The sequence below is a fragment of the Aureococcus anophagefferens genome (genome assembly GCF_000186865.1).
Source record: "Aureococcus anophagefferens unplaced genomic scaffold AURANscaffold_7, whole genome shotgun sequence".
In the NCBI taxonomy this organism is placed as follows: Eukaryota; class Pelagophyceae; order Pelagomonadales; family Pelagomonadaceae; genus Aureococcus; species Aureococcus anophagefferens.
This window is the reverse complement of record NW_008705567.1, coordinates 1,334,356-1,361,679: the sequence shown is the minus strand read 5'-3', so window position 1 is coordinate 1,361,679 and position 27,324 is coordinate 1,334,356. Positions and strand designations below refer to the sequence as shown.

Sequence of the window (27,324 nt, the reverse complement as noted above, 5' to 3'; positions counted from 1 at the left end):
GATCAAGGCGCTCGAGGCGAAGCTGACGGCGCTGAACAAGGACGACACTGTCAAGCTGAAGACCATGCTCAAGGCCGAGGAGTGCGAGCTCAACGGCTTCGACGGCTGCTCCGCGTGGCGCGTGGCGCCGCGCCCGTCGTTCGACCGCGCGCGCGCCGCGCGCCGGCACGCGCATCGCAGACCCGACTACGCCGCAGGTACTACGACGACTAAGCGGGCCCTCGGCGCGCGCGGCCCGGGGGAGGCTCGCGGCGGCGACGCGCGGCCCCCCGTCGCCCCCCGGGCGCGACGACGACCCCCCTAATAAAAGGTCCCAGACACGGCGACCTAGGGCGGCGGGAAGTCGACGGGCTTCCAGCCGCCGGCGTCGCGCCGCGCCTCGGCCTTGAGCGCCTCGATCATGCCCTCGGGCTTCGACGCGGTCGCCGCCTCGACGTCGAAGTGGGGCGCGAGCGCGGCCGCGAGGCCCTGGCCGAGCACGGCCGCGCCGCGGTTCGCGTCGCGGTCCCGCTCGTCGGCGACGTGGTCGCGGAGGCGCGACAGGAACGCGCCGTGGTCGCGGTCGCCGCGGTACTCGGGCCGCTTCGCCGGCAGCGCGAGAAACGCCATGTGCTCCGGGTCGTAGTCCCAGAGGAAGGACGTGTGGTGGATCCACTTGTCCTTGGAGATGCACTGGGCGTTGCCGCCGACCTTGCGGTCGCCGCCGAGGACGTAGTCGTCGGCCCGGAGCGAGAACGCCGCGCCCGGTTTGAGCACGGAGCCGAACGCGTCCGCGTAGACGCCCTCGGTCCAGGCCATGATGTCCCGCGGGAAGGGCTCGCAGGGCGCGTCGTCCTTGCGCACGACGAGCGACGCGACGACCGTGCCGCCGCCGACGACGACCGTGCCGCCGCCCGTGAACCGCCGGACGACGTCGACGCCCGGCCACGGCGCCGCGCGCAGCTTCGCCTCGTCCAGCAGCAGCTCGGGCTTGCCGCTCAGGCCCACGACGACCGTCGGCGCCGTCGGGTGCGTCTTGCTCCCCGCCGGCAGCGCGTTGACGAGGCACCAGTTGCCGCCCTCGTGTCGCAACAGGGCCTCCTCGAGCCGGAGCATGCGCTTGATGCTCCAGCCGGAGAGGTTCAGCAGGCGCATGGGCGCGCCCATGGCTCCGAGAAGGGTCGCGCGCGGCGAGCGCGCGCAAGTTAGGGTGGAACGGAGCGCGGGCGGCGGCGACCAGGCTGGGCAAAGTGAGGTCGACGGTGTGGCAATGGCGACGCGTCGCCGGCCTGGCCCTGCGCGCCGCGCCCGGGCCTTGAGCGGCGACGCGCTCCCGTCTACGACGGACATGGGGGAGGCTTATTAACTACCTGCACTTCAGCTCTAGAGTTCAAGGTCGGCGCATTCTGCTTTTAGATGCTCTGCCAGAAACACGGGCACCAGATAGCGGAACTCACGACAGAAACTATAATACTTGGATGCCAGAACGGTACGAGTGTTTGCCTTACGTACAGCATGTTTCGCTTTTTGTTTCATTTGCCGCACATACTTTTTATTCAGCTTGCTGTTCCGAGTTTTCAGTATTAAATCAAGAAGCGCCTTCGCTGGCAACGAAGCTTGCAACAAGATGACCAGTTCTTTGCGCATCTGTTTTTCGCTGAACTTTTGCACAACGGCTGTTGCAATTTCCCGCATCATCGACAGTCTATCATTGGTGACCAAATACAGTCCGCCTTTTGTAAAGGAGGGCAAGCACTGCACGAAATTATGGTAAACGTTGACCATGTTTGCAGCTTCTGTTAATGAGGCGATTTTGTCAACAGACCGGATCGCATATAAGGTCAGTTTTGACGTGCTCTTCCAATCAACATGCGGCGTGGAGAGTTTCCCTGCATAGAATTTGTGAAGACTCGAAGCACACATGAGGTGGGAAGAGGCTTCGGATGCGCAAGCTTCTAACGGTCCAAGAAGCACGGCGATCGTAACCATCCTCAGTCCGGCCATTGGCCCGCAGAAAAGCGCAGCCTCGACCCAAGACCGCGATGATTTTCTACAATAGCTTCGCTTCCTTACATTCACGTCGAGACATATGCCGAATTTAACCAGATAGTCTTGCCAGTGTTGCTGCACGAACTTTAGGCCGTACGCGCCGGCTTCTTTTCCGATGCGCTCGACCTCATCGTTGAGCTCGATGCTCTTGTGGAGCAGGGCCATGAGACCCTCACGCGTCAGGTCTACGTCGTCGTCCTCCTCGACGCGGTCGAGGTTGGGACTGTTGTAAGGATCAAATGATATGTCGGTGCACAGAGGGCCCGTCGGCTTCTTCTTCTGCGCGCCGCGCCGCGTCGACTTTGCGCCGGACGTCGTCTCGAACTCCGGATCGCTGTCGAGGCCATGGTCGCTCGAGGAGTCCTCGTCGGACGAGGACTGATTTTCGCCCTGAGGCGGCGCCGGCGCGGCCGCGGCACGGCGCGGGCGCCGCGAGGCCAGTGGGGCATCGTCGGGGTCGTCAGGCGACTCCCCGCGCGCCGCCGCACGGCGGTCGCGCGCGACGCGCTGCCGCAGGAGCTCTGCGGCTGGGCCCTGCGCGAGGTGCTCCATGCCCTACTCTTGAAATCCTCCACAAAGCGCCGCTCGCCCCGCCGCCCGCGTGCCCGGTCTGCCTCGAGGAGCTCGGCGACAGCGCGACGGCGCTCGAGTGCGGCCACGGCATGCACCCGGGCTGCGTCCGGGCCTACGTCGCGTCGAGCTGGAGCCCGCCCGCCGCCGCGGGCCGCCGCGCGCGCGCAAGCCCGCGGCTCACCCGGGCCGCGCGCGCGACGCGATGGCGGCTCACTACGCGCGCCCCTCGACTGGCACCCCCCCGAGCTGAGAGCCACCTTAACCCCCCGCGCCGTCCGCGGCCGCGCGCAGCAGGTCGGCGGCGTGGGCCTCGAGGGGCGCGAGGCGCGGGTCGTCGGGCGCGGCCGCGCGCGCGGCCCGGAGCCGGTCCAGCGCGGCCGGGAGGTGCGCGCGGCGCCACGCGTCCCCCGCGTGCTCCGCGTCGCAGCAGAGCACGGCGCAGCGCGCGGCCATGACCCGCGCGTCCCAGGCGTCCGCGCGGAGCGGGAGCCAGGCGCCGTCGCCGTCGCGGCCGTCGAGGTCCGCGAGCGCGGACTCGTAGGCCCGCAGCGCCGCGCGCGGCCGCCGGTCCTCGAGGAGGAGCCGGCCGAGCTCGAGGCGCGCCTTGGCGCAGTAGCGGTAGGCGCGGCCCGCGGCCGCGAGGGACCGGCGCGCGGCCGCGGCGTCGCCGCGGAGCCGCTCGACGGACGCGAGCGTCAGGTGGAGCTGGTGGTCCGCCGGCGCGGCCGCGAGGCCCACGTGCAGCGCCGCGGCGGCGCCGGCGAGGTCGCCGGCGCCGCGCCGCGCGACGCCGTGGGCCTTGGCCCGCCGCGCGAGCTGCGGAGCTCCGTCCGCGAGCACGAAGAGCACGAGGACCCAGCGCGTGCCCGCCGCGACGGCGTGGCCCGCGTGCTGGACGCCCGAGTTGTGGCAGACGGCGCAGCCCCGCCCCGGCGCGTGCAGCGCGCCCCGCTCGAGGCCCTCGAAGTACGTGCCGCCGCCGGCGAACGACGCCGGCTCCGTCAGCACGACGTTCAGCGACACGAGCGACGCGTCGCGGTGCATGGGCTGCGACGTCGACGGGCCCTCGTACTTTAACAACAACGACTCGTAGAGCACGAGCGCCTCCGCCGCGACGCCGTAGCGGCTCGCGAGCAGCGGGTAGAAGCGCTCGACGAGCGCGGTCCTAAGCCACGCGGACGCGCGCGGCAGCTCGCTCACGGCGGCCTCGCCGATGACGCGCCGCGGGTCGTCGGCGCCCTTGGCGTCGATGGACGCCTGCGCCTCGGCGACGAGCGCGTCGCACTCGGCGGCGGTGACGACGGGTTCCTTCGTCGCGTAGACGGCGTGGCCGCCTCGAAGCTCGCGCTCGTCGGGGCCCGCCGCGCCCTCGTCGACGACGCGCCAGGCGACGAAGTCGTCGTCGGCGTAGCTTCGCGGCGGCGCCGCGTCGGCGCAGCGCCAGGTCGCGCGCGCCGCGCGCACCTCGGCGTCGTGCTCGAGCCGCAGCGACGCCGCCGTGACCGGCGCCGTTTTCGGTGGCGTCGGCGGCGCCGCCGTCGTCGTCGCGAGCGCCCGGGCCGTCGCGGCGAAGAGCAGGACGTGCATTGGGATGTGCTTTTGATTGAGGGCGCTCACTTGTACCTATTGCACGTACGACACGATGACCATGCTTGGCAGGGTCAAACAACGACTCAGAACTTCAATCAAGCCCCGCACGATCGATGGGCCAAGGCCGAAACCCATCTCTTTAGGGCAGCGGCGCGCACCGTGGCTGTCGAACACACTCTCCTCGCAATGACCACAATGACCCATCGCACGATCGTCGCGGCCGGCGCCGCGGGCGTCTGCGCCTCGGCTCTGCTCTGGCAATGGCGCCGGCGCCCGAAGGCGCCGCTCGTGCTCACCTACCTCGCGGCCAAGGGCACCGGGGAGATGATACGACTCGCGCTCCACATCGGCCGCGTGCCCTTCGTCGACCGGCGCGTGAGCTACGAGGAGGTCGCCGCGCTGCGGCGCGCGGGCGCGCTCCCCTGCGGGCAAGTGCCGGTGCTCGAGGTCGACGGCGAGACCTACTGCCAGTCGGCGTCGATCCTCCGCTACGTCGGCAAAGCCGCGGGCCTCTACCCGGCGGACCCGGCGACGGCGCTGCGCTGCGACATGGTCTGCGACGCGCTCGACGAGCTGCGGCGGGACTTGAACCCGTTGTGGTGCGGGAATTCGGCGTCGATCGACGCGGCGCCCTCCGTCCGATCCCCGCGGCTTCAGGTACGGCGCCGCGCTCCGCCGCGACCCGACGACGGCGGCGCCGGGCGTGCCGCTGAGCGCGGAGCAGCGGGCCGCCGCCGCCGCGGCCGTGCGGGGCTCCTACCTGCCGACGGGCTTCCAACGGCTCGAGGCCGTCCTCGGGGATCGACCGTACTTTTGCGGCGGCAAACTCACGATCGCCGACGTCGCGCTCTTCGTCGACGCGTCGCAGATCCTCGACGGCGAGTTCGACGAGGCCCTCGGCGTCGGCGCGGCCGTCCTCGCGGACTGCCCCGGGCTCCGGCGCCTCTGCCTCCGCGTGCGGCGGCACCCGCGCGTGCGCGACTGGGCGAGGCCGAAATTCGACGCGAAGCTCCGGTAATCAACTTACCCCGCCTCGCTCCGGTAGTCTGTTTACCCCTCTTCGCTCCGGTAATCTGTTTACCCCTCTTCGCTCCGTAATCTTTTTCTTACCCGTCGCGCCCGGCGACGACGGCCGTGGCGCGGGCGAGGTCCGGCGGCGGCGGCGCCGTGACCTCGACGCGCGCGCCCGAGTCCGGGTGGTCGAACGCGAGGCGCCACGCGTGCAGCAGCGTGCGGTTCGCGGCGAAGGCCGCCGCGGCGCGCGCGTTGGCCTGGGCGTCGCCGTAGACGGGGTCGCCGAGCACGGGGCTCCCGACGTGGGCGAGGTGGACGCGGATCTGGTGCGTGCGGCCCGTGTCGATGGCGACCTGCGCGACGCAGCGGCGGCCGTCGGACGCGAGGACGCGGACGCGGCTCACGGCGGGCCGGCCGCCCGGTACGACGGCCATCTTCTCGCGGCGCGCCGGGTGGCGGCCGATGGGCGCGTCGATGACGAGCTCGTCGGCGCCGTCGGGCGGCGGCGGCGGCGGCCGCGCGAGCACCGCGAGGTACAATTTGGCGACGGTCCGCGCCTTGAACTGGGCCTGGAGCCGCCGCGTCGCGCGCGCGTTCCGGGCGACGACGATGGCGCCGGACGTGTAGCGGTCCAGGCGGTGCACGATGCCCGGCCGCGGCGTCGCCTCGGCGAAGACGCCGCCGCCGCCGCAGCGATGCGCGACGGCGTTCGCCAGCGTGCCCCGCCGCGCGCCCGGCGCCGGGTGCGTCACCATGCCCGCGGCCTTGTTCACGACCAGGAAGCTCGCGTCGTCGACGAGCACGTCCAGCGGCAGGTCCTCGGCCTCGACGGGCTTGTCGCCCGCGGGCTCCGCCGCGAACGCGTCCGCCGCGACGCCGTCGCCGGCCGCGACGCTCGCGGACTTGCGCGTCGCGACGGCGCCGTTGACGCGCACGGCGCCGCCGCCGATGGCCTCGGCCCACTCGCGCCGCGTGCGCTCCGGGAATTGCGCCGCGAGGAAGGCGTCGAGGCGCGCGGGCGGGCCGGCGCAGACCGCCTCGTAGGACTCCGGCGCGTCGACGTCGTCGTCGGCGCTGGCCCGCGGGCGCGATCCCGCGACGCGCGCGAACGTCGCGGGCGGCGGCGAGAAGGCGGCGACACCCAACAGGACCAGCAAGCGCACGAGGCGCAGCTCCATCAGCAGCATGAGGCTGTGGCAGCAGGATTCAGCGATAGCTTTTCCGCCAGCTCGAGCGCCTCCGCGGCCGCAGCCTCTCCGCCCCCTCCACACGCGTTTCGCAATATGGCCAAAGGCAAGCGCGCCCCAGTCGACGACGACAGCGACGCGTTCTCCGAGGAGGACCTCGACGAGTTCAGCGAGCATGGGTTGGACGAGGACGAGCCCGTCGCGGCCGACTCCGACGACGCGAGCAGCGACGCCGGCGACGACGGCAGCAGCGACAGCGGCGACGACGACGACGACGACGACGACGGCGAGGGGCTCCTGGACGAGCTGGACTACCAGCGGCGGCTCGCGCGCGCCCAGAGCGGCGGCGACGACGACGGCGACGACGACGACGACGACGACGACGGGAGCGTCGCGTCCGTCGAGGAGCGGACGACGAAGAAGGGCCGCGTCGTCTACCAGGTCGTGCTCTGCCCCGACACGGCGCCGTTCACGACGCGCGCGCTCGCCGACGAGTTCATGCGCGGCAAGAAGTACCGGAGCGCTCTAAAGCGCGAGCTCAGGGGCGTCCGGTCCGCGCGGCGCGGCCTCAAGGAGGCGGAGCTCACGGAGGCGCAGGTCGCGAAGCGCGACGCCAAGGCCGCCGCGAAGCGCGAGGAGAAGCGCGCGGCGAAGAAGGCGAAGCGCAAGGCCAAGGTCCTCGACGAGGCGACCATCGCCGCGCGCAAGGCCAAGTTCCAGCGGAAGAAGCAGCGCCGCGCCGCGCGCAAGGAGGCCGCCTAACGAACCTTAGACCCTGGCGACGGCGTAGACGTTGGAGCCGAGGTGGCACAGGTTCTGCCCCGTGGCCTGGAGGCCGCACGCGTGGCCGCAGGCCGGGTCGCTGCCGTACTTCTTGTGCCACCGGTGGGGCGTGACCATGGCGCTCGGGAAGCGGAAGAGGAGCTCCGCCGTCGCGTTCGCGAAGGCCGCGCTCGCGTAGTCCCAGAGGAGGTCGGCCTCGTTGAAGGCGAGGAAGGCGTCGTCCGGGTAGCGCGCGAGGAGCGCCTTGACGGCGCGGAAGGGCAGGTCCCGGGGCTTGCCGCAGGGCCCGTCGTCCAGGGCCACGCGGCGCCGCAGGTCCGGCGGCAGCGCCGCGTCGAGGTACGCGGCGACGGCCGCGCCGTCGCCGGCGACCTCGGCGCACGTCGCGACGAGCACGGCGCGCGCGGCGTCGCGGAGCAGGGCGCACAGGTTCGCCCGCAGGCCCGCGAGCTTGAGGGCCCGGGGCTGGAGCGAGTGCGCGTTGCCCGTTAGGGCGAGCCGCTCCTTCCGGCCCCCGCTCAGGTTCCCTCCGTAGAAGGGCACGACGGCCGCGGTCGCCGCGCGGAGCGGCGACGCGAAGGGCGGCGCCGCGGCGGCGGCGCAGTTCCGGTCGCCCTCGCGCCGTAACACCGCCGCGACCTTGGCCATGGCGGCGTCGAAGGGCGCCCTCGCTACGACGCTGTGCTCGTAGGCCGACACGTGGACGGCCCGGAAGCCCTCGGCCGCCGCCGTGCGGAAGACGGCGTCGGACTCGGCGAAGGCGAGGAAGGAGCCCGCCTCGAGGGGGCCGCCGCGGTCCCAGTCGCCGCGCTCGACGACGGCCCGCGGCGCGAGCCACCCTCCGGAGAACGCGTTCGTCTTCGACAGGCGCCTGCGCTCCGGCGCCGGCCGCTGCTCCGCGGCGACGCGCGCGTCGTCGCAGGCGCAGCGCTCCGCGGCGATGGTGCGCAGCACGAGGCAGGACACGAAGCAGCGCTCCGGCGCCGCGCCGCCGCCGTCGCAGGCCTCGGGCCGGAGCACCAGCCCCTCGCCGCGCGAGCCCCAGAGGCTGTCGCTCTTCGACGCCACGAGCCAGCAGCACGGCGGCGCGGCGCGCGCGCGCAGCAGCAGCAGCGCCAGGAGCCTCATGGCATCACTAAAAAAGCTCCTCGCACGCAGCCCATGCTCATCCTACGTCGGGCTGCGACAACGATGCCGTCGACATTATTGCCGTCCTTGCCGTCCTCTCTCGACGACTAAAACCCGGCGCGCCGCGGCGGCTCCCGACGCCCGGGAGCTGCGCGCGAACGCGAGGTCCGGCATGGCCGACGCCTGGGGCACGGTGACGCTGTCGTCGCTCGAGTTCAGCGGCGAGAAGGCCCAGCTCCCCTACGTCCAGGTCCTCGACGGGAAGAAGCGCGTGCTCTGCAAGACGGGCGTCGTCAGGGCGAGCGGCCCCGAGGCCGCGTCCTTCGGCGGCGAGGCGTTGGCCTTCGACGTCGGCGACGACTGCGGCGACGCGCTGCGGATCGACGTGCGCGAGAGCAAGACGTTCCACAAGGGCACGATCGGCGCCGCCGACGTGCCGACGGCCGCGCTCCTGAAACACGCGGCGACGGACGTGTCGCTGGCCCTGCGGCCCGGCGGCTGCCTCAAGCTGGTCGTCCGATTCGCGGATCGGCGGCCGCTCTACGGGTTGGGCCTCGAGGCCGCGTGCGCGCGCAACGGCGGCCGCCTGCCCCTCGCGGTCGAGGTGCTCGTCGCGGACCTCGATCGGCGCGCGCTCGCCCTGAAGGGCGTCTACCGCGTGCCCGGCGACTCGTCGGAGGTGCGCGACGTCGAGGACGCGCTCCAGGCCGCGGCGAACGCCGCGGCCGCCGCGCCGGGCGTGAGCGCGTGCGACGCGTCCGCCGTCGCGTCCGCGCTGAAAAAGTACTTTGCGAAGCTGCCCGTCGCGCTGCTGCGCGCCGACGGCGGCGTCTACGAGGCCTTCGTCGCCGCCGCGCGGGGCGTCGGCCCGGACGCGGCGACGAGCGTCGCGGCCTTCCGGGCCGCGCTCGCGCGGCTGCCGCGCGACGCGCGGTTTTCTGCTGACGCGCTCTTCGCGCACCTCCGCCGCGTCGCGGACCGGAGCGACGAGAACATGATGAACTCGACGAATCTGGGCGTCTGCTTCGGGCCGACGCTCTTCCACGCGGCCGAGGGCGGCGACCCGGCGCTCGGGCTCATGAACGTCAACGAGCACAACGCGGCCGTCACGTTCCTCGTCGAGCACGCGGCCGCGTGCTTCGGCGCCGAAGCGCCGGCGGCGCCCGCCGCCGCGGCGGCGGCGCCGCCGCTCCTGTCGTCGTCGCCGGGCGCGCCGCGCGACGACGCGGACCTCGCGGCGCACTTCGCGGGCGTCGACGACGACGGCGACGGCCTCGTCGACGGCGACGGCCTCGAGGCGCTGGCCTACTGCCTCGGCGTCTTCCCCGCGGCGGAGCCGGCCGCGCTCGCCGCGGCGCGCGCGGGGCCGCACGGCCGCTACGACGCGCGCGAGGTCGCCCGGTGGTGGCGCGCGGTCGGCGACGGCCGGCCCACGCCGCCGGCCCTCGACGCCGAGGCCTACACCATGGTCACCTACTTCCTCAGCTTCGACGAGGCCAAGGTCGGCTTCCTCGACGCGAACCAGTTCGCGAGCCTCCACGAGGGCCTCCTCGAGGGCGGCTACGACCTCCCGAACGCCGCCGACACCATGGACCTCATGGACGTCAACCGCAACGGTACCGTCTCCTACGCGGAGTTCATCGCCTGGTTCCAGGGCCTCCTCCGCAGCGCCGCCTCCGCGTGACGCGCGGCCCCGCCGCGGCGGGGCGCGCGCCGCTTTGATCTTACTTCCCCCGCGCCGGAACTCACGGGTCGCGCAAGATAGAAGAAGTTGCGGAAGCACCGGTGGGACTGGCGCCGGGACGGCAACAAAACGCCTAACAAAGACATCAGACTCAACGTCGGCGGCAGCATCCACCTTGAACCTCGCCGAAGCAGACGATGGCGGCCAGCGCAGCAATGATCGCGCGGCGCCTGGCGGCACCGCGCCTCGCCGCCCTGCGGTCGAGCTCGCGGTGCCTCGCGGGCTACGACCGCACGAAGCCGCACATGAATGTCGGGACGATAGGGCACGTGGACCACGGCAAGACGACGCTGACGGCGGCGATCACGAAGGTGCTCAGCGAGCGGGGCATGGCCGAGGCCACGGCCTTCGGGGACATCGACAAGGCCCCCGAGGAGCGCGCGCGCGGCATCACGATCAACAGCGCCCACGTCGAGTACGAGACGGACAGCCGCCACTACGCGCACGTCGACTGCCCCGGGCACGCGGACTACGTCAAGAACATGATCACGGGCGCGGCGCAGATGGACGGCGCCATCCTCGTCGTGTCGGCGACGGACGGCCCCATGCCCCAGACGCGCGAGCACATCCTGCTCGCGCGCCAGGTCGGCATCCCGCACCTCGTCGTCTTCATGAACAAGTGCGACGCCGTCGACGACGAGGAGCTGCTCGAGCTCGTGGAGATGGAGATCCAGGAGCTGCTCGACTTCTACGACTTCCCCGGCGAGGACACGCCCATCATCCGCGGCAGCGCGCTCTGCGCGCTCAACGGCGAGAAGAAGGAGCTCGGCGAGGACAAGATCGTCGAGCTCATGGACGCCGTCGACTCCTACATCCCGCTGCCGGACCGCGACGTCGACAAGCCCTTCCTCATGCCCGTCGAGGACGTCTTCTCCATCGCCGGCCGCGGCACGGTGGTCACGGGCCGCGTCGAGTCCGGCGTCATCAAGACGGGCGACGAGATCGAGATCCTCGGCCTCAGCGACGCGCCGACGAAGACGACGTGCACGGGCGTCGAGATGTTCAAGAAGTCGCTGGACCGCGGCGAGGCCGGCGACAACGTCGGCGCGCTCCTGCGCGGCGTGCGCCGCGACGAGGTCCAGCGCGGCCAGATCCTCGCGGCGCCGGGGACGGTGCCGATGACGAAGAAGTTCGAGGCCGAGGTCTACGTGCTCACCAAGGAGGAGGGCGGCCGCCACACGCCCTTCTTCTCCAACTACCGCCCCCAGTTCTTCATCCGCACCGCCGACGTCACGGGCACCGTCGACCTCCCGGACGGCGTCGAGATGGTCATGCCGGGCGACAACGCGACGCTCAACATCGAGCTCATCTCCCCCCTCGCCATCACCGAGGGCCTCAGGTTCGCCCTCCGCGAGGGCGGCAAGACCGTCGGCGCCGGCGTCGTCTCCAAGGTCGTCTCCTAGGGCGCCGCCGGGGTTCCGGGGTAAGGACGTCCCCCCGATGTCAACGTCGTTAGTTCGCGCCGGCGTCCGCGCCGTCGACGGAGACGTCGACGAGCTGGGCCGCCGCGGCGTCGGGCGGCGCCGGCGCCGGGGGCGCCGGGCTCGCGGGCGACGCCGGGGACGTCGGGCTCGCGGGCGCGGAGAGCGCCTCCTTGAGCGACGCGACGAGCGCGTCGACGTCGACGGGCTCCTCGCCGCCGCCGACGTCGCGGCGGAGCTCGTCGATCTTGTCGGCCATGGCCGCGAGGGCCGCGGCGCGGCTCACGCCCTGGCGGTCCCGCTCGCGCTGGAGGATCGCGCCGAGGCCGTCGAGGTGCGACGCGATGGCCGCGCGCGCGGCCGGGTCCGTCGCCTCGGCCGGCGGCGCGAGCGCGGCGGCGACCGCGCCGCGCGGCGACGGCGGCGGCGACGCGTAGGGCACCGGTGGCGGGTACGCGCGGGGGTCGACGTAGACGTAGGGCGGCCGCGCGTAGGCGTAGGCCGGCAGCGGCGCGCCGTAGGGCGGCGCGGCGCCGCCGTAGGGCTGCGGCGGGCCGTAGTACGCGCCGTCGCCGTAGTACGCGCCGTACGTCGCCGGCGGCGGCGGCGGCGGCGGCCCGCCGGCGAAGTCGTAGGCCGGCGGCCAGGACTTGCGCGGCTTCGCCGGCTCCGTTTGCGCGCCGCCGGGCCAGTCGGGCCGGCGCTGCTTCTCGGGCTTCGTGTGGATGGGCCGCACGAGCACGGGCTTGCCGTCGATGACGAGCTCCTCGAGCGCGAGCACCGCGTCGCGCGCGACGCCCGACGAGAAGCTGAGGAAGCCGTACTCGGGCACGCCCCGCGGCACGGCCGCGTGGAGGTGCGCGGCCTGGCTGTAGGACCCGAGGTAGGCCCGCAGCGTCGCGAGGCGGCTCGACTCCTCGCCGGGCGGCGTCGCCGTCGCCCAGCGCACGTAGAGGTCGCGCGCGGACTCGGCCGCGCCCGCGGACCGGTCCGGGTCCTTGCGCGCCGCCGCGCGGTAGCGCTGGCCCGTGAGCACCTCGAACGCCAGCAGCTTCGACTCGGGCGTGAAGAGCATGTGCTGGCCTGTGTGCAAATCAACCAGTGAGCTGGGACGTCGGGGCCAAACTTGAGAATTCTCTAGCTCGGTCAAATCGAAGTCGATTCGGCTGATTTCTGGACGAATCGATTGCTCTCAGCGAGTTCTCGAAGCACGGCGGAAGTGCTCGTGTCAAAACATTCGCATACGCGCACATTGAAGTCGGGTTGAAGATTTGATTTGCACACAGGTGCTGGCTCTGGTGCCGCGCGCACTTGCAGCCCGCCTCGGACACGAAGCGCGCGTGGCACCTGGGCAGCACGAGGGTGATTCAACGTCGCTTCAACGTGAGTGTTCCGCGCGCGCGCGTTCCGGAAAAGGCATCCACGCTTCGAGACCGTTCCGAGAGATGATCGCTCGTCCCAAAATCAGCCAAAACGAGTGGAAAACGGCCGAGATATGAGCCTTTGAAGTTGGGAATTTCGCTCTCTTTTGCTGCCCCGCGTGGCGCGTGTGCGGGTCGACGACCCTCAAATCCTCGAGGGCGCAGAGCTCGCTCTGGAGGAAGGGGAGCACGCGCGCCTGGTCGATCTCCGCGATGCCGCCGAGCCAGACCTGGAGCAGCGCGTCCGTGCCGCGGATGAACTTCCGCGTCTCCGCGGGCCGCGGCGCCTTGTCGCCTGTGGAAGGGGAATGTGACCGCGCGGGGGCGCCTCGTTCGCGCCGGCGGCGCGCCCGGCGGGCGGCAGACGAGCCAGCGGTCCTGGCGGTGGCCGTCGCGGGGCCCGTCGAAGGAGCCGAGGAGGACGAGCGCGTCCCTCGCTTCCACGGACGCGAACCCCAGACTCCCGTGCACGGGGCACTCGTGGAAGAACTGCTGGATGAACTCGCGCTTCGACGGCCGGCGCCGTCCGCCGGGGCTCGACCCGCCGCTCCGCCGGCCCGGCGGCGCCTCGGCCTCCGACGGCGTCGGCGACGGCGGCTCCGCGTCGCGCGGCGGCGGCGCCGGCGCGTCGCCGCCGGAGTCGCTCCGCGGCCGCCGCGGGCCGTCGGGCGACTCCGGCGGCGACGGCCCGCGGTCCAGGAGCGCGTGTTCGAACTCGTCGAGCTTCGCCTCGAGGGCCGCGGCGTCCTCGACGAGCGGCGCGACGTCGGCCTCGGGCATTTCCAAGAGCGCGGTCGCGAGCTCCGCCGCGCGCGCGGGCCGCAGCGCCGCGACGCGCGGGTAGAGCGCCGCGGCGAGGGCGCGGCGCCGCGCGAGCTCCGCGGGCGTCGCCTCCGTCGCCAGCGACGCCGCCGCGGCCGCGGCGACGCGCGCGATGGCCTCGGACGTCGGCGAGCCGCGCGGCCGGGGCCGCGCGGCCGCGACGTCGACGTCCGTGGGCTTCAGGACGGTCGCGAAGTGGCGCGTGAGCACGCCGGCCATGGCCCGCGCGTCGAGGTGCGTGCCGCCGTCCCAGGCGACGACGGCCGTGGGCTTGGGGCCCGGGCAGCTCCGCACGTTTAGCGGGCACGGCCGGCCGTCGGGGAGCCGCGCGACGTGGCGCGCGGCGAGCTCGTGGGCCTCGCGCGCGTTCTTCGTCGGGAAGCAGACGACGGCGGTGGACTTGGCCGCGTCGATGTGGAGCGCGTGGAGCCCGCAGAACTCGGCCTCGTACCACGCGCGGAACTGTTCCCGACTCGGCGCGTAGCCGCTGAGGCCCGCCGCGGGCGGCAGCGGCGCCGCGGCGACGAGGCAGCGCACGTTGGACCGCCCGCGCGGCGCGAGCACGGGCGGCGGCGCGAGCACGGGCACGGCGTCCGGGTTCGGCGACGGCCGCGACACGGGCTCGGGCACGTTCCAGTTCTTCGCGTCGCGCCGCGTCGCGGGGCTGTGGCCCGGCGCGTGGGCCGGCGGGCTTCTGGGCGCGCCCGCGGGCCCGCAGGAGCCCAACAAGCGCTTCGTGAAGGACGGCGCCGACGGCGCCGACGCCAGGAGGCGGTCGACGGCCGCGTCGACGCGGCGCCGGTCGCCGCCGTCGACGCCGAGCCGCGCCGCGACGACGCCGCGGTGCGCGCCGTCCTCGTTGAGCGACTTCAACAGCGCCGCCGCGTGGCGCCGCGCGTTCTCGCCCGCCGCCGCGGCCGCGCCGTCGCCGGGCTCGCCGCCGAGGCGGTCGCTCAGAAGGCCCGCGAGCGCCGCGACGCCGCGCTCCGACGCGACGGCCGCCGAGTTCTCCGGGCAGTGGCACGTGAGGTTCCGCAGCGCGCCGGCGGCGGCCTCGGCGCAGCCCGGCGACAGGCGCTTCCGGCAGAGGTCCAGCAGCGCGCCGAGCGCGCCCTCGTTCGCCTGCGGTGGTCGCGATCGGACCGGCGGCCGCCGAAGACCGGCGGACGCGGGCGCGCGCGATGGCGACCTGGTTCCCCGGGTCGTCGTAGGCCAGGTTCCAGAGCGCCCGCGCCGCGGCCTCGGCGGCGGCGACGGCGTCGCCGCCGTTCCAGCCCGGCCCGACGCGGCAGAGCGCGACGAGCGGCGCGAGCCCGCCCGCGGAGACGATCGCTGCCGCGTTCTCCGCGGTCACGGCCAGGTTCCGCAGGCAGCCCGCGGCGGCCTCCTTGCAGCCCACGCTCGCGTTCGCGCCGCCCATGAGGGCGACGAGGGGCGAGATGGCGCCCGCGGCCGCGATGGAGACCTTCAGGTCGTTGTTCGTGGCGAGGTTCCACAGCGTCCGCGCGGCGGCCTCGCGGCACGCGGCGGACTTGCGCTCGTCGCCGAGGAGCTCCACGAGGGGCCGGATGCCGCCGAGGCCCGCGATGAGCACCTGCGGGGCCGCGGGGGGTCCGGCGGGACCGGCGCGACCGCGCGAACCTTGGCGTCGTTCGCGAGCGCGACGACCCGGAGCTCCTCGGCCGCGGGGCCGCTCCGGTGGTCCTTGGCGTTGCAGGCCCTGCGCCGGGGGAGTCGTAAGCGAGGCGCGAAAGGCGCGGCGCGGCGCGACGCGCCCGATGAGCCGGATGATCTGCGCCTCGTCGACGGCCACCGTCGACGCCTGGACGTCCTGCTGCGCCGGGACGCAGCTCCCGAACTGCGACTTGCGCCGGGCGCGCCGCCGGCCCGAGGCGCCGAGCATGGCCGCGCCGGAATCCGAAGGCTAGGCGGCGCGAAGAACGTAGTCGAGCAGCATGCGGGGGCTGCCTCAAGAATCGCTTTATGAAACTCCCTGAAGTTTGGTATCCTTTGTTTGAACCTTGATTGAAACATACGAAGCCAATTGAAGCCGTCTCGCGCGGGCGCGTCGACGTGTGCCTGTGGCAGCTCCGCGGCCGCCTGGCAGCGTCGCTGCCGTCCAAGCAATGCGCGTCGCGCTGCTACTCGTCGCCAGCGCCGGCGCCTTCGTCGCACCGTCGTCGCGCCTCGCACGAACGCCGACGCGACGAGCCGCCACGACAGACTTCCGCGACCTGCTGGACCGCTACGACGGCTTCCTGCTGGACCAGTTCGGCGTCGTCCACGACGGCAAGGCCTGCTACGCCGGCAGCGCCGAGGCCGCGCGCGAGCTGCAGAAGCTGGGGAAGCGCGTCGCCATCCTCTCGAACAGCAGCAAGCGCAAGCAGGACACGATCACGCGCTTCTCGGCGCTCACGGGCTGCGCGTGCACGCTGCTCGAGTCCGCGGACGTCGTGCCGGGCGTGCCGCTCTTCTCCGCGTTCACGTCCGGCGACCTCGTGCACGACGCGCTCCGCGACCTCCAGGCGCCGGAGCCGCGGCCGTCGTCCGTCGAGCTCTTCCAAGGGCTCGTGAGACCGGGCGCGAACCGCGTCGTCGTCCTCGGCAACGGCGACGACGACGGCGACTATGTGAAGGCCGCGGGTCTCATCGCGGCGCCCGTGGACGACGCGGACTTCCTGCTCGCGCGGGGCCTGTTCGCCGTCGTCGACGGCCCCGAATCGACGCCCCTGGCCTTCGACGGCGCCGACGCCTGCGACGCGCTGCTCGCGGCCGCGGCCGCGCGCGACCTGCCCATGGTCGTCGCGAACCCGGACCTCGTGCGCCCGGACGGCGCCGCGTCGCCCATGCCCGGCGTCGTCGCCGCGCGCTACGCGGAAAAATTCGGCGGCCGGTGCGCGCTCGTCGGCAAGCCGCACGCGGCCATCTACGAGCGCGCGCTCGGCGCGCTGGAGCGCGCGGGCGTCGACCGGGCCCGCGTCGCCGCCGTCGGCGACAGCATGCACCACGACGTCGCCGGCGCCGCCGCCGCGGGCGTCGACTCGGTCCTCGTCGCCGGCGGCGTCCACGCGGCGGAGCTCGGCGTGGCCCAGGGCGCGCACGAACCCGTCGACGCGGACCGCCTCGCGGCGTTCCTCGCGGGCTTCGACGCGCAACCGACGCACGTCGTCCCCGGGTTCACGCTCTAACACCGGGTCCGCGCCCTAACGCGCCGTCCCCGGGTTCGCGCGCTAGGTCGATGTGGGCCCATACTCGCGGGCGGGGGAGAGGGGGGGGTGGCACCGCCCCCGAATTGCGGCCCGTCTCACGTCGCCGGGGTCTGGTCGACATAGGTGGACGGGTCCGATGTTCCGTTGCCGTTGGCCGCGGCGACGTGCGCGGCGACGACCTTGGGGATCGCCGACTCGAGGAGCGCGGCCCGGTCCGCGTCGCCGCTCGCCTCCTCGGCTAGAGCCTCCTTCAACGCGGCGACGATGGATTTCACGTCGGGCTGCGCCGCGGCGCGGACCTGCGCCCGGAGCTCGTCGAGCTGGAGCGACATCGTCGCGACGACGCGCGCGCGGTCCTCGTCGTGGCGGCGGCGCTCCTCGCGGAGCACGTCCCCAAAGTTGGCGAGCTGCTGGAGGATCGTCGACTCCTGGGCCGACGCGGCGGTGCCGCCGGCCGTGATGATGATGGGCGCGGGCAGCGGGAGCGACTCGCAGCCGGGCTTCGGGCTGCCCGGGCCGCCGCGGAGCGCCGCGGCCGCCGCCGACGCCGCGGCGGCGGCCTGGGCGCCGTTCGACGGCCGCCGCGCGGGGCTGGACGGCTCGTCGAAGGACGGCGACGACGCGACCGTCGACGCGGAGTCGGAACGGTCGCGCGGCCGCCACCAGCTGTCGACGTAGGACCCGCCCCCGGCCTGGCCGCGCCGCGGCGAGTGGCGCGGCATGGTCGGCAGGGGCACGACGGGCGAGTCGGGCTCGGCGATGACGTAGGTGTAGGGCAGCTTCCGCGGCGACCCGGGCTGGCGGTCGCCCGGCGCGCGCTCGCGCGACGCGCGCGCGTTCGCGAGGGCCACGCGCGCGGGGTCCGCGAGGTCGGCCCGCCCGCTCAGCTTGCGCGCGGGCACGGACGCGGGCACCGTGCCCGGCGCGTGCTGCACGGGCCGCACGTGGACGTGGTGGCCGTCGATGCGGACGCCGCCGAGCGACAGCACCGCGTCGCGCGCGACGCCACTCGAGAAGCTGAGGAAGCCGTACTCGGGCTGGACGCCCTTGGGCACGGACGCGTGGAGCCGCGCCGCCGTCGTGTAGGAGCCCAGGTACTCGCGGAGCGTCGCGAGGCGGCTCTCGGACTCGCCGGGCGGCGTCGCCGTCGCCCAGCGGACGTAGACGTCGCGCGGCCGCGGCGCCGACGCGCCGTCGGCGCGCAGGGCGCCGCGGAGCCGCGACCCGCCGAGCACCTCGAAGGCCAGTAGCCGCGACTCCGCCGTGAAGAGGAGGTGCTGCGCCTGGCGCGCGACGCACGCGCGGCCCGCCTCGAGCTCGAACGTCGCCTTCGCCGTGCGGTCGTCGACGGCCTTGAGCGCCTCCAGGGCGCAGAGCTCCTTGGCCAGGAAGGGCAGGATGCGCTTCGTGCCCACGGCGGCGATGCCCCCGAGCCAGACCTGGAGCTGCGCGGACACGCCGCGCGCGCGGCTCTTCGACTCCGCGCGCTTGACGAACTCGTCGGCCGTCGCCGGCAGGGCCTCGCCCGGGGGCCGCCGGAGCATCCAGCGGTCGCCGCGGCCGTCGGGGCCCTTGGGCCCGTTGAGGTAGCCCAGCAGCACGACCGCGTCGCGCGCCTCCAAGGACGCGAACTCGATCTCGCCGACGACTTTCCCGCCGGGCTTGCGCCGCTTCTCCGTGGACCCGTTGGTTTGCGGCGCGTCGGGCGTCGGCGCCGTCGACCCGGCGCTGCTCGCCTCGCCGTTGTCTAGATTCGCGACGGCCTCGGCGACCTTGTCGTCCAGCGCCACGGGCGACTCCAGGAGCTTGAGGAGCTCGTCCTTGGAGTGCGAGTCGAGGAACTTAGACGTGAGCTTGTCCGCGAGGTCCGGCTGGCTCAGCTCCACCAGGGGGAACAGGCGCGCCCCCAGCGTCTCGCGGTCCTCGGCGCTGAGGCCGTCGCCGCCGCACCCGGGCTCGTCGCCGTCGCTCGCGGAGTTGGCGAAGTCGTCGTTGAGGTCCTTGCCGGGCACCGTCCGCGTCTCGTAGGCCGGCTCCTCGCCGAGGTCCACGGTCACGGACGTCGGCCGCAGGCACCGCGAGAAGTAGTGCATCAAGGCCTTGGCCATGGTCCCCGCGTCGAGCTCGGAGTCGCCGGCCCACTCCGCGACGGCCGTCGGCTTCCTTCCCGGGCAGGACCGCACGGTCAAAGCCACGGACGAGCCGTCCGGGAGGGGCACGTCGTGGCGCGTCATGCGCTCGACGACCTCGCGCGCGAGGCGCGTCGGGAAGCACAGCACGGCCGTCTTGCGGCTCCGGTCGATGTGGAGCGCGTGGAGGCCGCACATCTCGGCCTCGTACCACGCCGAGAACGCGGAGCCGCTCGGCACGAAGCCGCTGAGCTCGTCGCTCCCCGGCGGCGGGCAGGCGGCCATGGTCGCCTTGTAGCACCCCGGCGGCGCCGCCGGCGGCGCCCCCGAGGCGTCGCAGGCCGTCGTCTCCGCGCCGTAGACGTCCGCCGCGGGGCCCTCGGACGACACGAAGTAGCCGCGGCCCGTCGTCGGCAGCGCGACCATGGGGCTCGGCGGCTCCTCGACGGTGTAGTCGTGGCCGTTGGCGACGCCGGGCGACGGCGGCTCGTCGCTGTAGGCCGGCGACGGCGGGTCAACCGGCGGCGGCGGCGGCTCGTGGCGGTGGTACCGCGGCGCGTGCTGGTAGCCGTAGGGGTTCGGGTAGGGGTGCTGCGGGTGGTTCTGGTAATTCTGGTGGTAGCGGGGCTTGCGGGGCTGGTGGTAGTAGGGCTGGTGGTAGGCGTAGCCGTACGCGTCGACGTAGGGCTGCTGTTTCGGCGCGTAGTAGCCGTTGTTCTGGCGCCGCGGCGCCGCGGCGTCGCCGCTGTAGGTGCGGGGCCGCACGTGGAGCGTGCGGCCGTCGACGCGCACGTTGCCCAGCTCCAAGACGGCGTCGCGCGCGACGGCGTTGCCGAAGAGGAGGAAGCCGTACTCGGGCTTGGCGGCCTTGACGCGCCGGCCCGGCCGGCCGCACGTCTGGAGCCGCGTCGCGGCCGTGTAGTGCGCCAGGTAGTCCGCCAACGCCTCGAGGCGCGCGGCCTTCTCGTCCGTGGGCGTCGGCGTCGCCCAGCGCACGTACAAATCGTTGCGGTGCTGGTTCTTGACGACGCCCGGGTCGAGCACCTCGAACGCGAAGAGCCGGCCGTCGGCGGTGAAGAGCAGGTGGAGCGGCTGGTGCCGCAGGCATTTGCAGCCCGCCTCGAGCTTGAACTGGGCCACGGCCGTGTGGGCGTCGACGGCCGTGACGCCCTCGACGGCGCAGAGCTCGTCGGCGAAGAACTTGAGCACGCGGTCGCCGTCGAGGTCCGCGATGCCGCCGAGAAACGCGCCCGCGCCGCGCTTCGTGCGGCCCGCGTCCTGGCCGTTGCCGCGCTTCGGGAGCTTGCGCACGAGCCAGCGGTCGCCGCGGCCGTCGTCGCTCCGCGGGCCCGCGAGGTAGCAGAGGTGGGACACCGCGTCGCGGACCTGCCAGTGGTCGAACGCCAACGTGCATTTCACGCGCGACTCCGACATGAGGCGCCGGATCATGGCCCGCTTCGACGGCGGCGGGTCGGGCGGCGCGCCGGGCGACGCGGGCGGCGACGCGGCGTTGGCCCGCGTGATGCCGTGGGCCTCGAGGGTCGCGACGGCCTCCGCGACCTTCGCGTCGAGGAGCGCGGGCGACTCCAAGAGGCGGACGAGGTCGGCCTCGGACATCTCGAGGAACATGCCCGTGAGCTTGCCCGCGAGCTCGGGCTGGCTGAGCTCGATGAGCGGGTAGAGCCGCGCGCCGAGCGCGTTCTTGTCCTCGCCGGTCGGCGCGGGCGCCGGGGGCGGGTCGCCGCCGCCGGTCTCCGCGGCGGCCGGCGCGGCGACGTCGACGGCCGCGGGCTTGAACATGGTCGAGAAGTAGGACATGAGGCTCGACGCCATGGTGTGGGCGTCGACGTCGCTGCCGACGTCCTCCCACTCGGCGAGGGCGATGGGCTTGCTGCCCGGGCAGCTCCGGATCGTGAGGACCGCGACGCGGCCGTCGGGCAGCGGCACCGCGTGGCGCGCCATGAGCTCGACGACGTCGCGCGCGTTGCGCGTCGGGAAGCACAGCACGGCCACCTGGCGCGCGTTGTCGACGTTGAGCGCGTGGAGGCCGCACATCTCCGTCTCGTACCACGCGCGGAACGCCGCGGGGTCGGGCACGTAGCCGCTGAGCCGGTCGCGGCTCGGCTCGGGCCCCGGGTTCAGCTCGAGGAGGAAGGGGCCGCTCGGATTGTCGGGACCGTCGTAGCCGGGCACCCACTCCTGCGGAGGCGCCGCCGGCGCCGCCATGGCGCGAGGAGCCTCGGACGGGGCTGCCCGGTGAGGCGGCGGCAGCCGCGGCGACCGCCGGGGCCGCGGCGGTTCCTGCGCGCGGCGCCGGGGCGGCGAGTCTTCCGGGCCGCGACCGCGTCCGCCGCCCCGGAACTCCGCGGAACGGGGCCGCCGCCGTCTTCCGACCCCGGAGGAGCTCTCAGAGGGCAGCCTGTGGCTGTGGTGCTCGGTATTCGCTCGACGTTGGACCGGATGCTGCAACCGACGGTGCCGTGCGCTTCAATGCGCTTCAACAGATCTTCAACTAACTCCGCCTCGACGCTCGAGCTGCTCGCCTGCACAGCGACTTCCGCCTCGCGCCTCGTCGTGCCTGCGACGCACCCGGGTGCTTGCGTCTCGCGCTCGCGACACCGCCCGCACGCGACGCGAAGGCCGCGCGCGCGACGCGCCGCCGCTCGCCGCCCGTGTTCCCCGCGCGCCGACCGCGCGCCGACGCCTCGCCATGGCGCCGCAGCAGAACAAGCGCATCCTCTACGTCGGCGGCCTCACGGAGGAGGTCACGGAGGAGATCCTCCACGCGGCCTTCATCCCCTTCGGCGAGCTCGTCGAGGTCAACATCCCCAAGGACCACGCGTCGAAGACGTCCGACGGCAACCGCGGCTTCGCGTTCGTCGAGTTCGAGCTCGAGCCCGACGCCGACGAGGCGCGCTTCAACATGGACGGCGCCGAGCTCTTCGGCCGCGTGCTCCGCGTCAACGTCGCCAAGGCGCTCACGCACAAGCTCGGCTCGTCGAAGCCCGTCTGGTCCGCGGACTCGTGGTTCCAGAACCTCAGCGAGGACGGCACCGCGCCCGCCGCGCCGTCGTGACGGGGGCATAAGTGAGCACGAAGCGCCGCGCGCCCCGCGGTGGGCCCTCCCGAGTACTTCGCGCGTTAGAACGCGCCGACGCTCCCCGCGCGGGCGACCTCGTACTGCCAGTGACTGGACCCCGTCGTTCTCGTACCAGGCGACCGTGTCGCTCTCGTGGGACCCGGCCAGCGCGTCGACGTCGCCGTCGCCGTCGAGGTCGACGGCGAAGGCCGAGCGGTCGGACGCCCACGTGATCACCCGCCGCGAGAAGCCCTCGGCGCCGTCGTTCTCGTACCACGCGACGAAGTTGTCGTTGGCGGAGCTCGCCAGCACGTCGACGTCGCCGTCGACGTCGACGTCGACGGCGAAGACGGAGTTGGCCCCGTTGACGAGCGTCGTGATGATGCGCTCGCTGAAGGACACGCTGCCGCAGGCCGCGTCCGACGCGTAGGCCCGCGACAGGAGCGCGAGGACGGCGAGGGCCCGCATGCGCTGGCTCGTCCCGATCAGGGGCAGCGTTCCCACACCCCCGCTTCGCTGGCTTCTCCCCATCATCTCAGATCATCCCATAGAAGCCAGCAATGGAGTCGGGGAATTTGTTTAGAATTTGTTGACGGCAATAGCCTCAGCATCGACTGCAACACCACATGTCTCAGCGATGATGCCGCAAGGCCAGCGCGGCACCGGGAATTGACAATCCCGTCCTTGGACCTGCCGCGGCGCCGCGAAACACAGCCGCGCCAGGCAGCAAAGCGCCGCTCGGCAGCAAAGCAGCACCTACCACACGCGCCCCGCGCACGCGAGGCGGCCGCGGTCATCACTCAGAAGCGCTCGTCCAGTCCTAAAAAGACCAGAGAAAAAGCATGCTCGGCCTGCGGTCCGCGCTCCGGAGCACCGCGCGCGGCGCGGCCCTGGTGTCCCCGCCGCGGTCCCTGAGCACGCTGCCGTCGAGCTTCGAGGAGATGGAGCGCCTCGACCCCGGCGGCGCCGCCTACGCGCGGTCCGTCAAGAAGCTCGGCAAGCTCCTCGGCGCCCAAATGGTGCAGCACGGCGACGCCGCGCAGGTCGCCGTCGTCGAGCGCCTGCGGCACCAGGCGCGGCGCTGGCGCGACGCGCTCCACGCGGGCGCGGAGAACGAGGCCGCGGACCGCTTCGCGACCATGGCCGCGGAGGTCGCGACGCTGAAACCGGCGGCCTTGAGAGACGTCGCGCGCGCGTTCGCGCACTTCCTCGCGCTGTCCAACGCCGCGGAGCAGGACCAGCGCGTGCGCCACCTCGCCACCCAGCGCCTCGGCGGCTCCGCGCTCTTCCCGGAGAAGCGCGACTCCTGCGCGGGCGTCGTCGCCGGCCTCTTAGACGAGGGCGTCGCGCCGGCGGCCGTCGTCGACGCGTTGCTCGCGCAGAAGACGGAGATCGTGCTCACGGCGCACCCGACGGAGGTGCACCGGCGCACCCTCCTCGCGAAGCACCGCCGCGTCGCCGAGCTGCTCTGCCAGCTCGACGCGTTCCCGGCGGGGTCCTACGAGGTCGGGCAGCTGGAGACGGAGCTCCGCGGCGTCGTGTCGGCGCTGTGGGGCAGCGACGAGCTCCGCCGCGCGAAGCCGTCGCCCCAGAAGGAGGCGCGCGGGGGGCTCGCCGTCGTCGAGACGTCGCTCTGGGAGGCCGTGCCGGCGTTCCTCCGGAAGTTGGACGCGACGCTCGCGCAGCACGGCGGCGCCCTGCCGCTCGACGCGTCGCCCGTGGCTCTGGCGTCGTGGATGGGCGGCGACCGCGACGGCAACCCGAACGTCGACGCCGCCGTGACGCGGTCCGTCGTCGCCGCGCAGCGCCGCAAGGGCGCGAGCCTGCTCATCGTCGAGCTCGACGCGCTCCGCCTCGACCTCTCGGTGACGGGCGCGAGCGACGCCGTGGTCGCGCTCGCGAAGACCTTCGCGGGCGACGAGCCCGTCCGCGAGCCCTACAAGGCCGTCTGCGACGGCTTCATCGGCCGCCTGCGCGCGACGATCCGCTGGGCCGACGGCGCGCTCGACGAGGCCGAGTGGCCCACGGCGTCGCGGAATTCCTTGGCGAGCCGCGTCGGCCGCACGGCCAAGGTCGACCCGCCGGCGACGGAGCCCCTCTTCGACGCGACGGAGCTCGCCGCGGCGCTCCGGGCCATGCACGCGTCCCTCGAGGCCCAGGGCTACGGCGAGCTCGCGTCCGGGCGCCTCGTCGACGCGATCCGCCGCGTGAACGCGTTCGGCCTCCAGCTCTGCCCGCTGGACGTGCGCCAGGAGTCGACGCGCCACGCCAACGCCGTCGACGCGCTCCGCGCCTTCGCCGGCGTCGGGGCCCGCGGGTCCTACGCGGCCCTCGACGACGACGCGAAGATCGCGTGGCTCGCGGACGAGCTCGAGACGGGCCGCCCGCTGCTCCGCCGCGGCGACTTCGAGAAGCTCGTGGACGGCGACTTCGTCGAGGACGCCGTGGACCGCGACGTGCTCAAGACCTGCGCCTACGTCGCGGAGGCGCCGCCGGACACGTTCGGCGCGTACGTCATCAGCCAGGCGACGTCGGCCGCGGACGTGCTCGCCGTCGAGCTCCTGCTCCACGAGGCCGGCGCGGCGAGCGACCGGTCCAACTGCACGCGCGTCGTGCCCCTCTTCGAGACCCTCGACGACCTCAACAACGGGCCCGCGTCGCTGCGGCGGCTCTTCTCGTCGCCGGGCTACCTGGACCGCTGCGGCCGCAAGCAGGAGATCATGGTGGGCTACTCCGACTCGGCCAAGGACGCGGGGCGCTTGGCGGCCTGGTGGGCCCAGTACGAGGGCCAGGAGAAGATGCTCGCGGTCTGCGACGAGTTCGGCGTCGAGGCGACGTTCTTCCACGGCAAGGGCGGCACGGTGGGTCGCGGCGGCAACCCGGAGACGTACCGGGCCATCCTCGCGCACCCGCCGAACACGATCGACGGCCGCTTCCGGGTCACGGAGCAGGGCGAGATGATCGCCTTCAACTTCGGCGAGCCGCGCGTCGCGGAGCGGACGCTCGACATCTTCTCCGCGGCCGTGCTCCGGGACAAGCTCGGCGACGCGTCGGACCGCGCGGTCAAGCCCGAGTGGCGCGCGACCATGGCGAAGCTCTCGGAGACGTCCTGCGCGGCCTACCGGGCCCTGGTGCGCGAGGACGCGGATTTCGTGCCCTACTTCCGGAAGGCGACGCCGGAGCTGGAGCTCGCGGCGTTAAACGTCGGCTCGCGGCCCGCGAAGCGGAACCCCAAGGGCGGCGTCGAGAGCCTGCGGGCCATCCCCTGGATCTTCGCCTGGACGCAGACGCGCCTGGGCCTGCCGGCCTGGCTCGGCATCGGCGACGCCTTCGCGGCGGCCGACGGCGCGGAGCTTCGCGCCATGTACGAGGAGTGGCCCTGGTTCAAGACGAACGTGGACCTCATCGAGACGCTCCTCGCCAAGCTCGAGCCGGAGATCGCCAAGCACTACGACGCCGTGCTCGTCGGCGGCGGCGAGCCGCGGCTCGCGGCGCTCGGCGACCGGCTGCGCGGCGCGCTCGCGAACACGACGGACGAGGTCCTCGCCGTGTCGGGCCGCGGCGCGCCCGCGGAGGGCAACGAGCTCCTCATGCGCGCGCTCAAGCTCCGCAACCCCTACGTCGACGTCCTCAACGTGCTCCAGGTCGAGTGCCTCCGCCGCATCCGCGCCGCGGACGACGGCGAGGCCAAGGACGACGACGCGCTCGACCTCGACGACGCGCTCCTCATCTGCATCAACGGCATCGCCGCCGGCATGCAGAAGTCCGGCTAGAGAGACGCCGGCCCCCTGTGTATCCCCCCCCTCCCCCCCGTCGTCTGCCCGTAAGAGAATCATAAGCGAGTCGCGACGTCGAAAGGGGGGCTCTTGTGTCTTAGGCTTCGCCGGCCGCGCGCCGGCGGTCACTTGGCGTTCTTCCGCTGCTGCTGCTTGAGCTTGTTCACGGCGCGGGCGAGCTTCCAGCGGAAGAGGGGGTTCTTCTCCGCCTTCTCGAGGAGGGCCTTGAAGTTCTCGAAGTCGACGCCGCTCTGCTTCACGAGCGCGGCGGCTTGCGCGGGGAACTTGGCGCAGGTGCCGCGGACCTTGGGCGACATGAGCGGGAGGAGCTCGCTGTCGCAGATGGGGTAGTCCGGGAAGGAGTCGACGCCGAGGGACGCGACGAGGTCCGCGCGCTGCCGCTGGCGGAGCGCCTCGACGCGCTGCGCCAGCGCCGCGAACGCGACGAGCTCGTCGTCGCCCTCGGGCGGCGCGGCGAGCGCCGGCAGGGGCTCGTCGACGCCGGCGTCGCGCCGCGCGTCGAGCGTCGCCGCGAGCGCGTAGATCTTCGCCTGGTCGAGCACCTTGCGGCGGAGACGCTTGTCGGAGCCGAGGCGGCGGCTCACGGCGTTCCACTCCGACGGCGCGAACCCAAAGGCGTCGAGCACGCGGCTCGAGCCCGCCGCGTACTGCTGGCAGGAGCTCCGCCAGGCGTTGGACCTGCGCGGGGGGGACGCGCGCGGCGTCGCGGACGGCGCGGCGATTCGAACGGCGGACGCGGGCCGACGCGCGAGCCGACGCACTGCGGGTCGCACGCGTTGCACCGCCGCGGGCCCGTGAGCAGGAAGAAGCGCACGCGGCCGATGGCTCGTCGCACGCTCCGGTCGCGCGCCGCGCGGAGCGGCTCCGTCGCCGCGAGCGCCAGGGCGTAGCGGTCCAGCGTCGGGCCGAGGCCGTGGACGTCGACGACCTTCTTCGCCGCCGCGCCGCGCTTGCCGCCGCTAATGGACGAGAAGAGGGATGCCTCCGCGCGCGCCTGCGCGATGAGCGCCGCCGCACATAAGGCGACGATGCGCGCGGCCATCGTCTGCAACAGCCTTCAAGAACGGCGCCTCGCTCCGAGGAGCATGGTGCCATCGCTTGGCGCGACGCCAGGGTCGAATAGCCCGTGGTGAACACACATGGCGGCGTCGTCGAACGAGCGGCCGGCGTCGGACGAGGCGAAAGCCGCGGAACAGTTCGCGCTCAACGCCGTCGTCGACGTGACCTTGCCGGCGGCGGCGGTCTTCCTGCGGCCGAAGCTGAAAGTGCGCCTGCGCTGCGTGGGCCCGAGCGCCTACGCGCCGGTCTTCGACCCGTTCCACGCCGGCGGCGCCGACGCGCCCGCGGCGCCCGACGCGCCCGCGGCGCCGCCGGCCGCGGAGGAGCCGCCGCCGGCTGC

General features: G+C 73.3%; 7 protein-coding genes across 7 annotated transcripts in view; 4 read left to right on the top strand and 3 right to left on the bottom strand.

Moving 5' to 3' along the window:
- Positions 1-327: 327 nt before the first annotated feature.
- Positions 328-1,134, bottom strand: AURANDRAFT_25163 (hypothetical protein; the record flags this gene model as incomplete). The annotated part of the gene is made up of 1 exon (XM_009037878.1): positions 328-1,134. One exon carries the CDS (start codon positions 1,132-1,134, stop codon positions 328-330), a length of 807 nt encoding a protein of 268 aa, XP_009036126.1.
- Positions 1,135-5,297: 4,163 nt separating this feature from the next.
- AURANDRAFT_25466 (hypothetical protein) lies at positions 5,298-6,383 on the bottom strand (the record flags this gene model as incomplete). Its single annotated transcript, XM_009037877.1, has 1 exon — positions 5,298-6,383. The coding sequence occupies one exon, from the start codon at positions 6,381-6,383 to the stop codon at positions 5,298-5,300; it is 1,086 nt and encodes a 361-aa protein (XP_009036125.1).
- A 2,092-nt stretch (positions 6,384-8,475) lies between these two features.
- On the top strand, positions 8,476-9,987 carry AURANDRAFT_63574 (hypothetical protein; the record flags this gene model as incomplete). The annotated part of the gene is made up of 1 exon (XM_009038055.1): positions 8,476-9,987. One exon carries the CDS (start codon positions 8,476-8,478, stop codon positions 9,985-9,987), a length of 1,512 nt encoding a protein of 503 aa, XP_009036303.1.
- A 264-nt stretch (positions 9,988-10,251) lies between these two features.
- On the top strand, positions 10,252-11,486 carry AURANDRAFT_60042 (hypothetical protein; the record flags this gene model as incomplete). Its single annotated transcript, XM_009038056.1, has 1 exon — positions 10,252-11,486. The coding sequence occupies one exon, from the start codon at positions 10,293-10,295 to the stop codon at positions 11,448-11,450; it is 1,158 nt and encodes a 385-aa protein (XP_009036304.1).
- A 9,090-nt stretch (positions 11,487-20,576) lies between these two features.
- On the bottom strand, positions 20,577-20,777 carry AURANDRAFT_17531 (hypothetical protein; the record flags this gene model as incomplete). Its single annotated transcript, XM_009037876.1, has 1 exon — positions 20,577-20,777. A coding segment is annotated over one exon (201 nt), but the record flags the coding sequence as incomplete, so codon positions are not given.
- A 991-nt stretch (positions 20,778-21,768) lies between these two features.
- Positions 21,769-22,020, top strand: AURANDRAFT_17250 (hypothetical protein; the record flags this gene model as incomplete). Its single annotated transcript, XM_009038057.1, has 1 exon — positions 21,769-22,020. A coding segment is annotated over one exon (252 nt), but the record flags the coding sequence as incomplete, so codon positions are not given.
- Positions 22,021-22,970: 950 nt separating this feature from the next.
- The window catches only part of PEP1 (hypothetical protein), a gene marked incomplete at both ends in the record, with an annotated part of 5,174 nt that continues 820 nt past the window's right edge, over positions 22,971-27,324 (top strand). The window contains one exon of the mRNA XM_009038058.1: positions 22,971-25,891. Within this exon, the coding sequence (XP_009036306.1) occupies positions 22,971-25,891 (2,921 nt within the window). The remainder of the gene's footprint in view (positions 25,892-27,324) is intronic.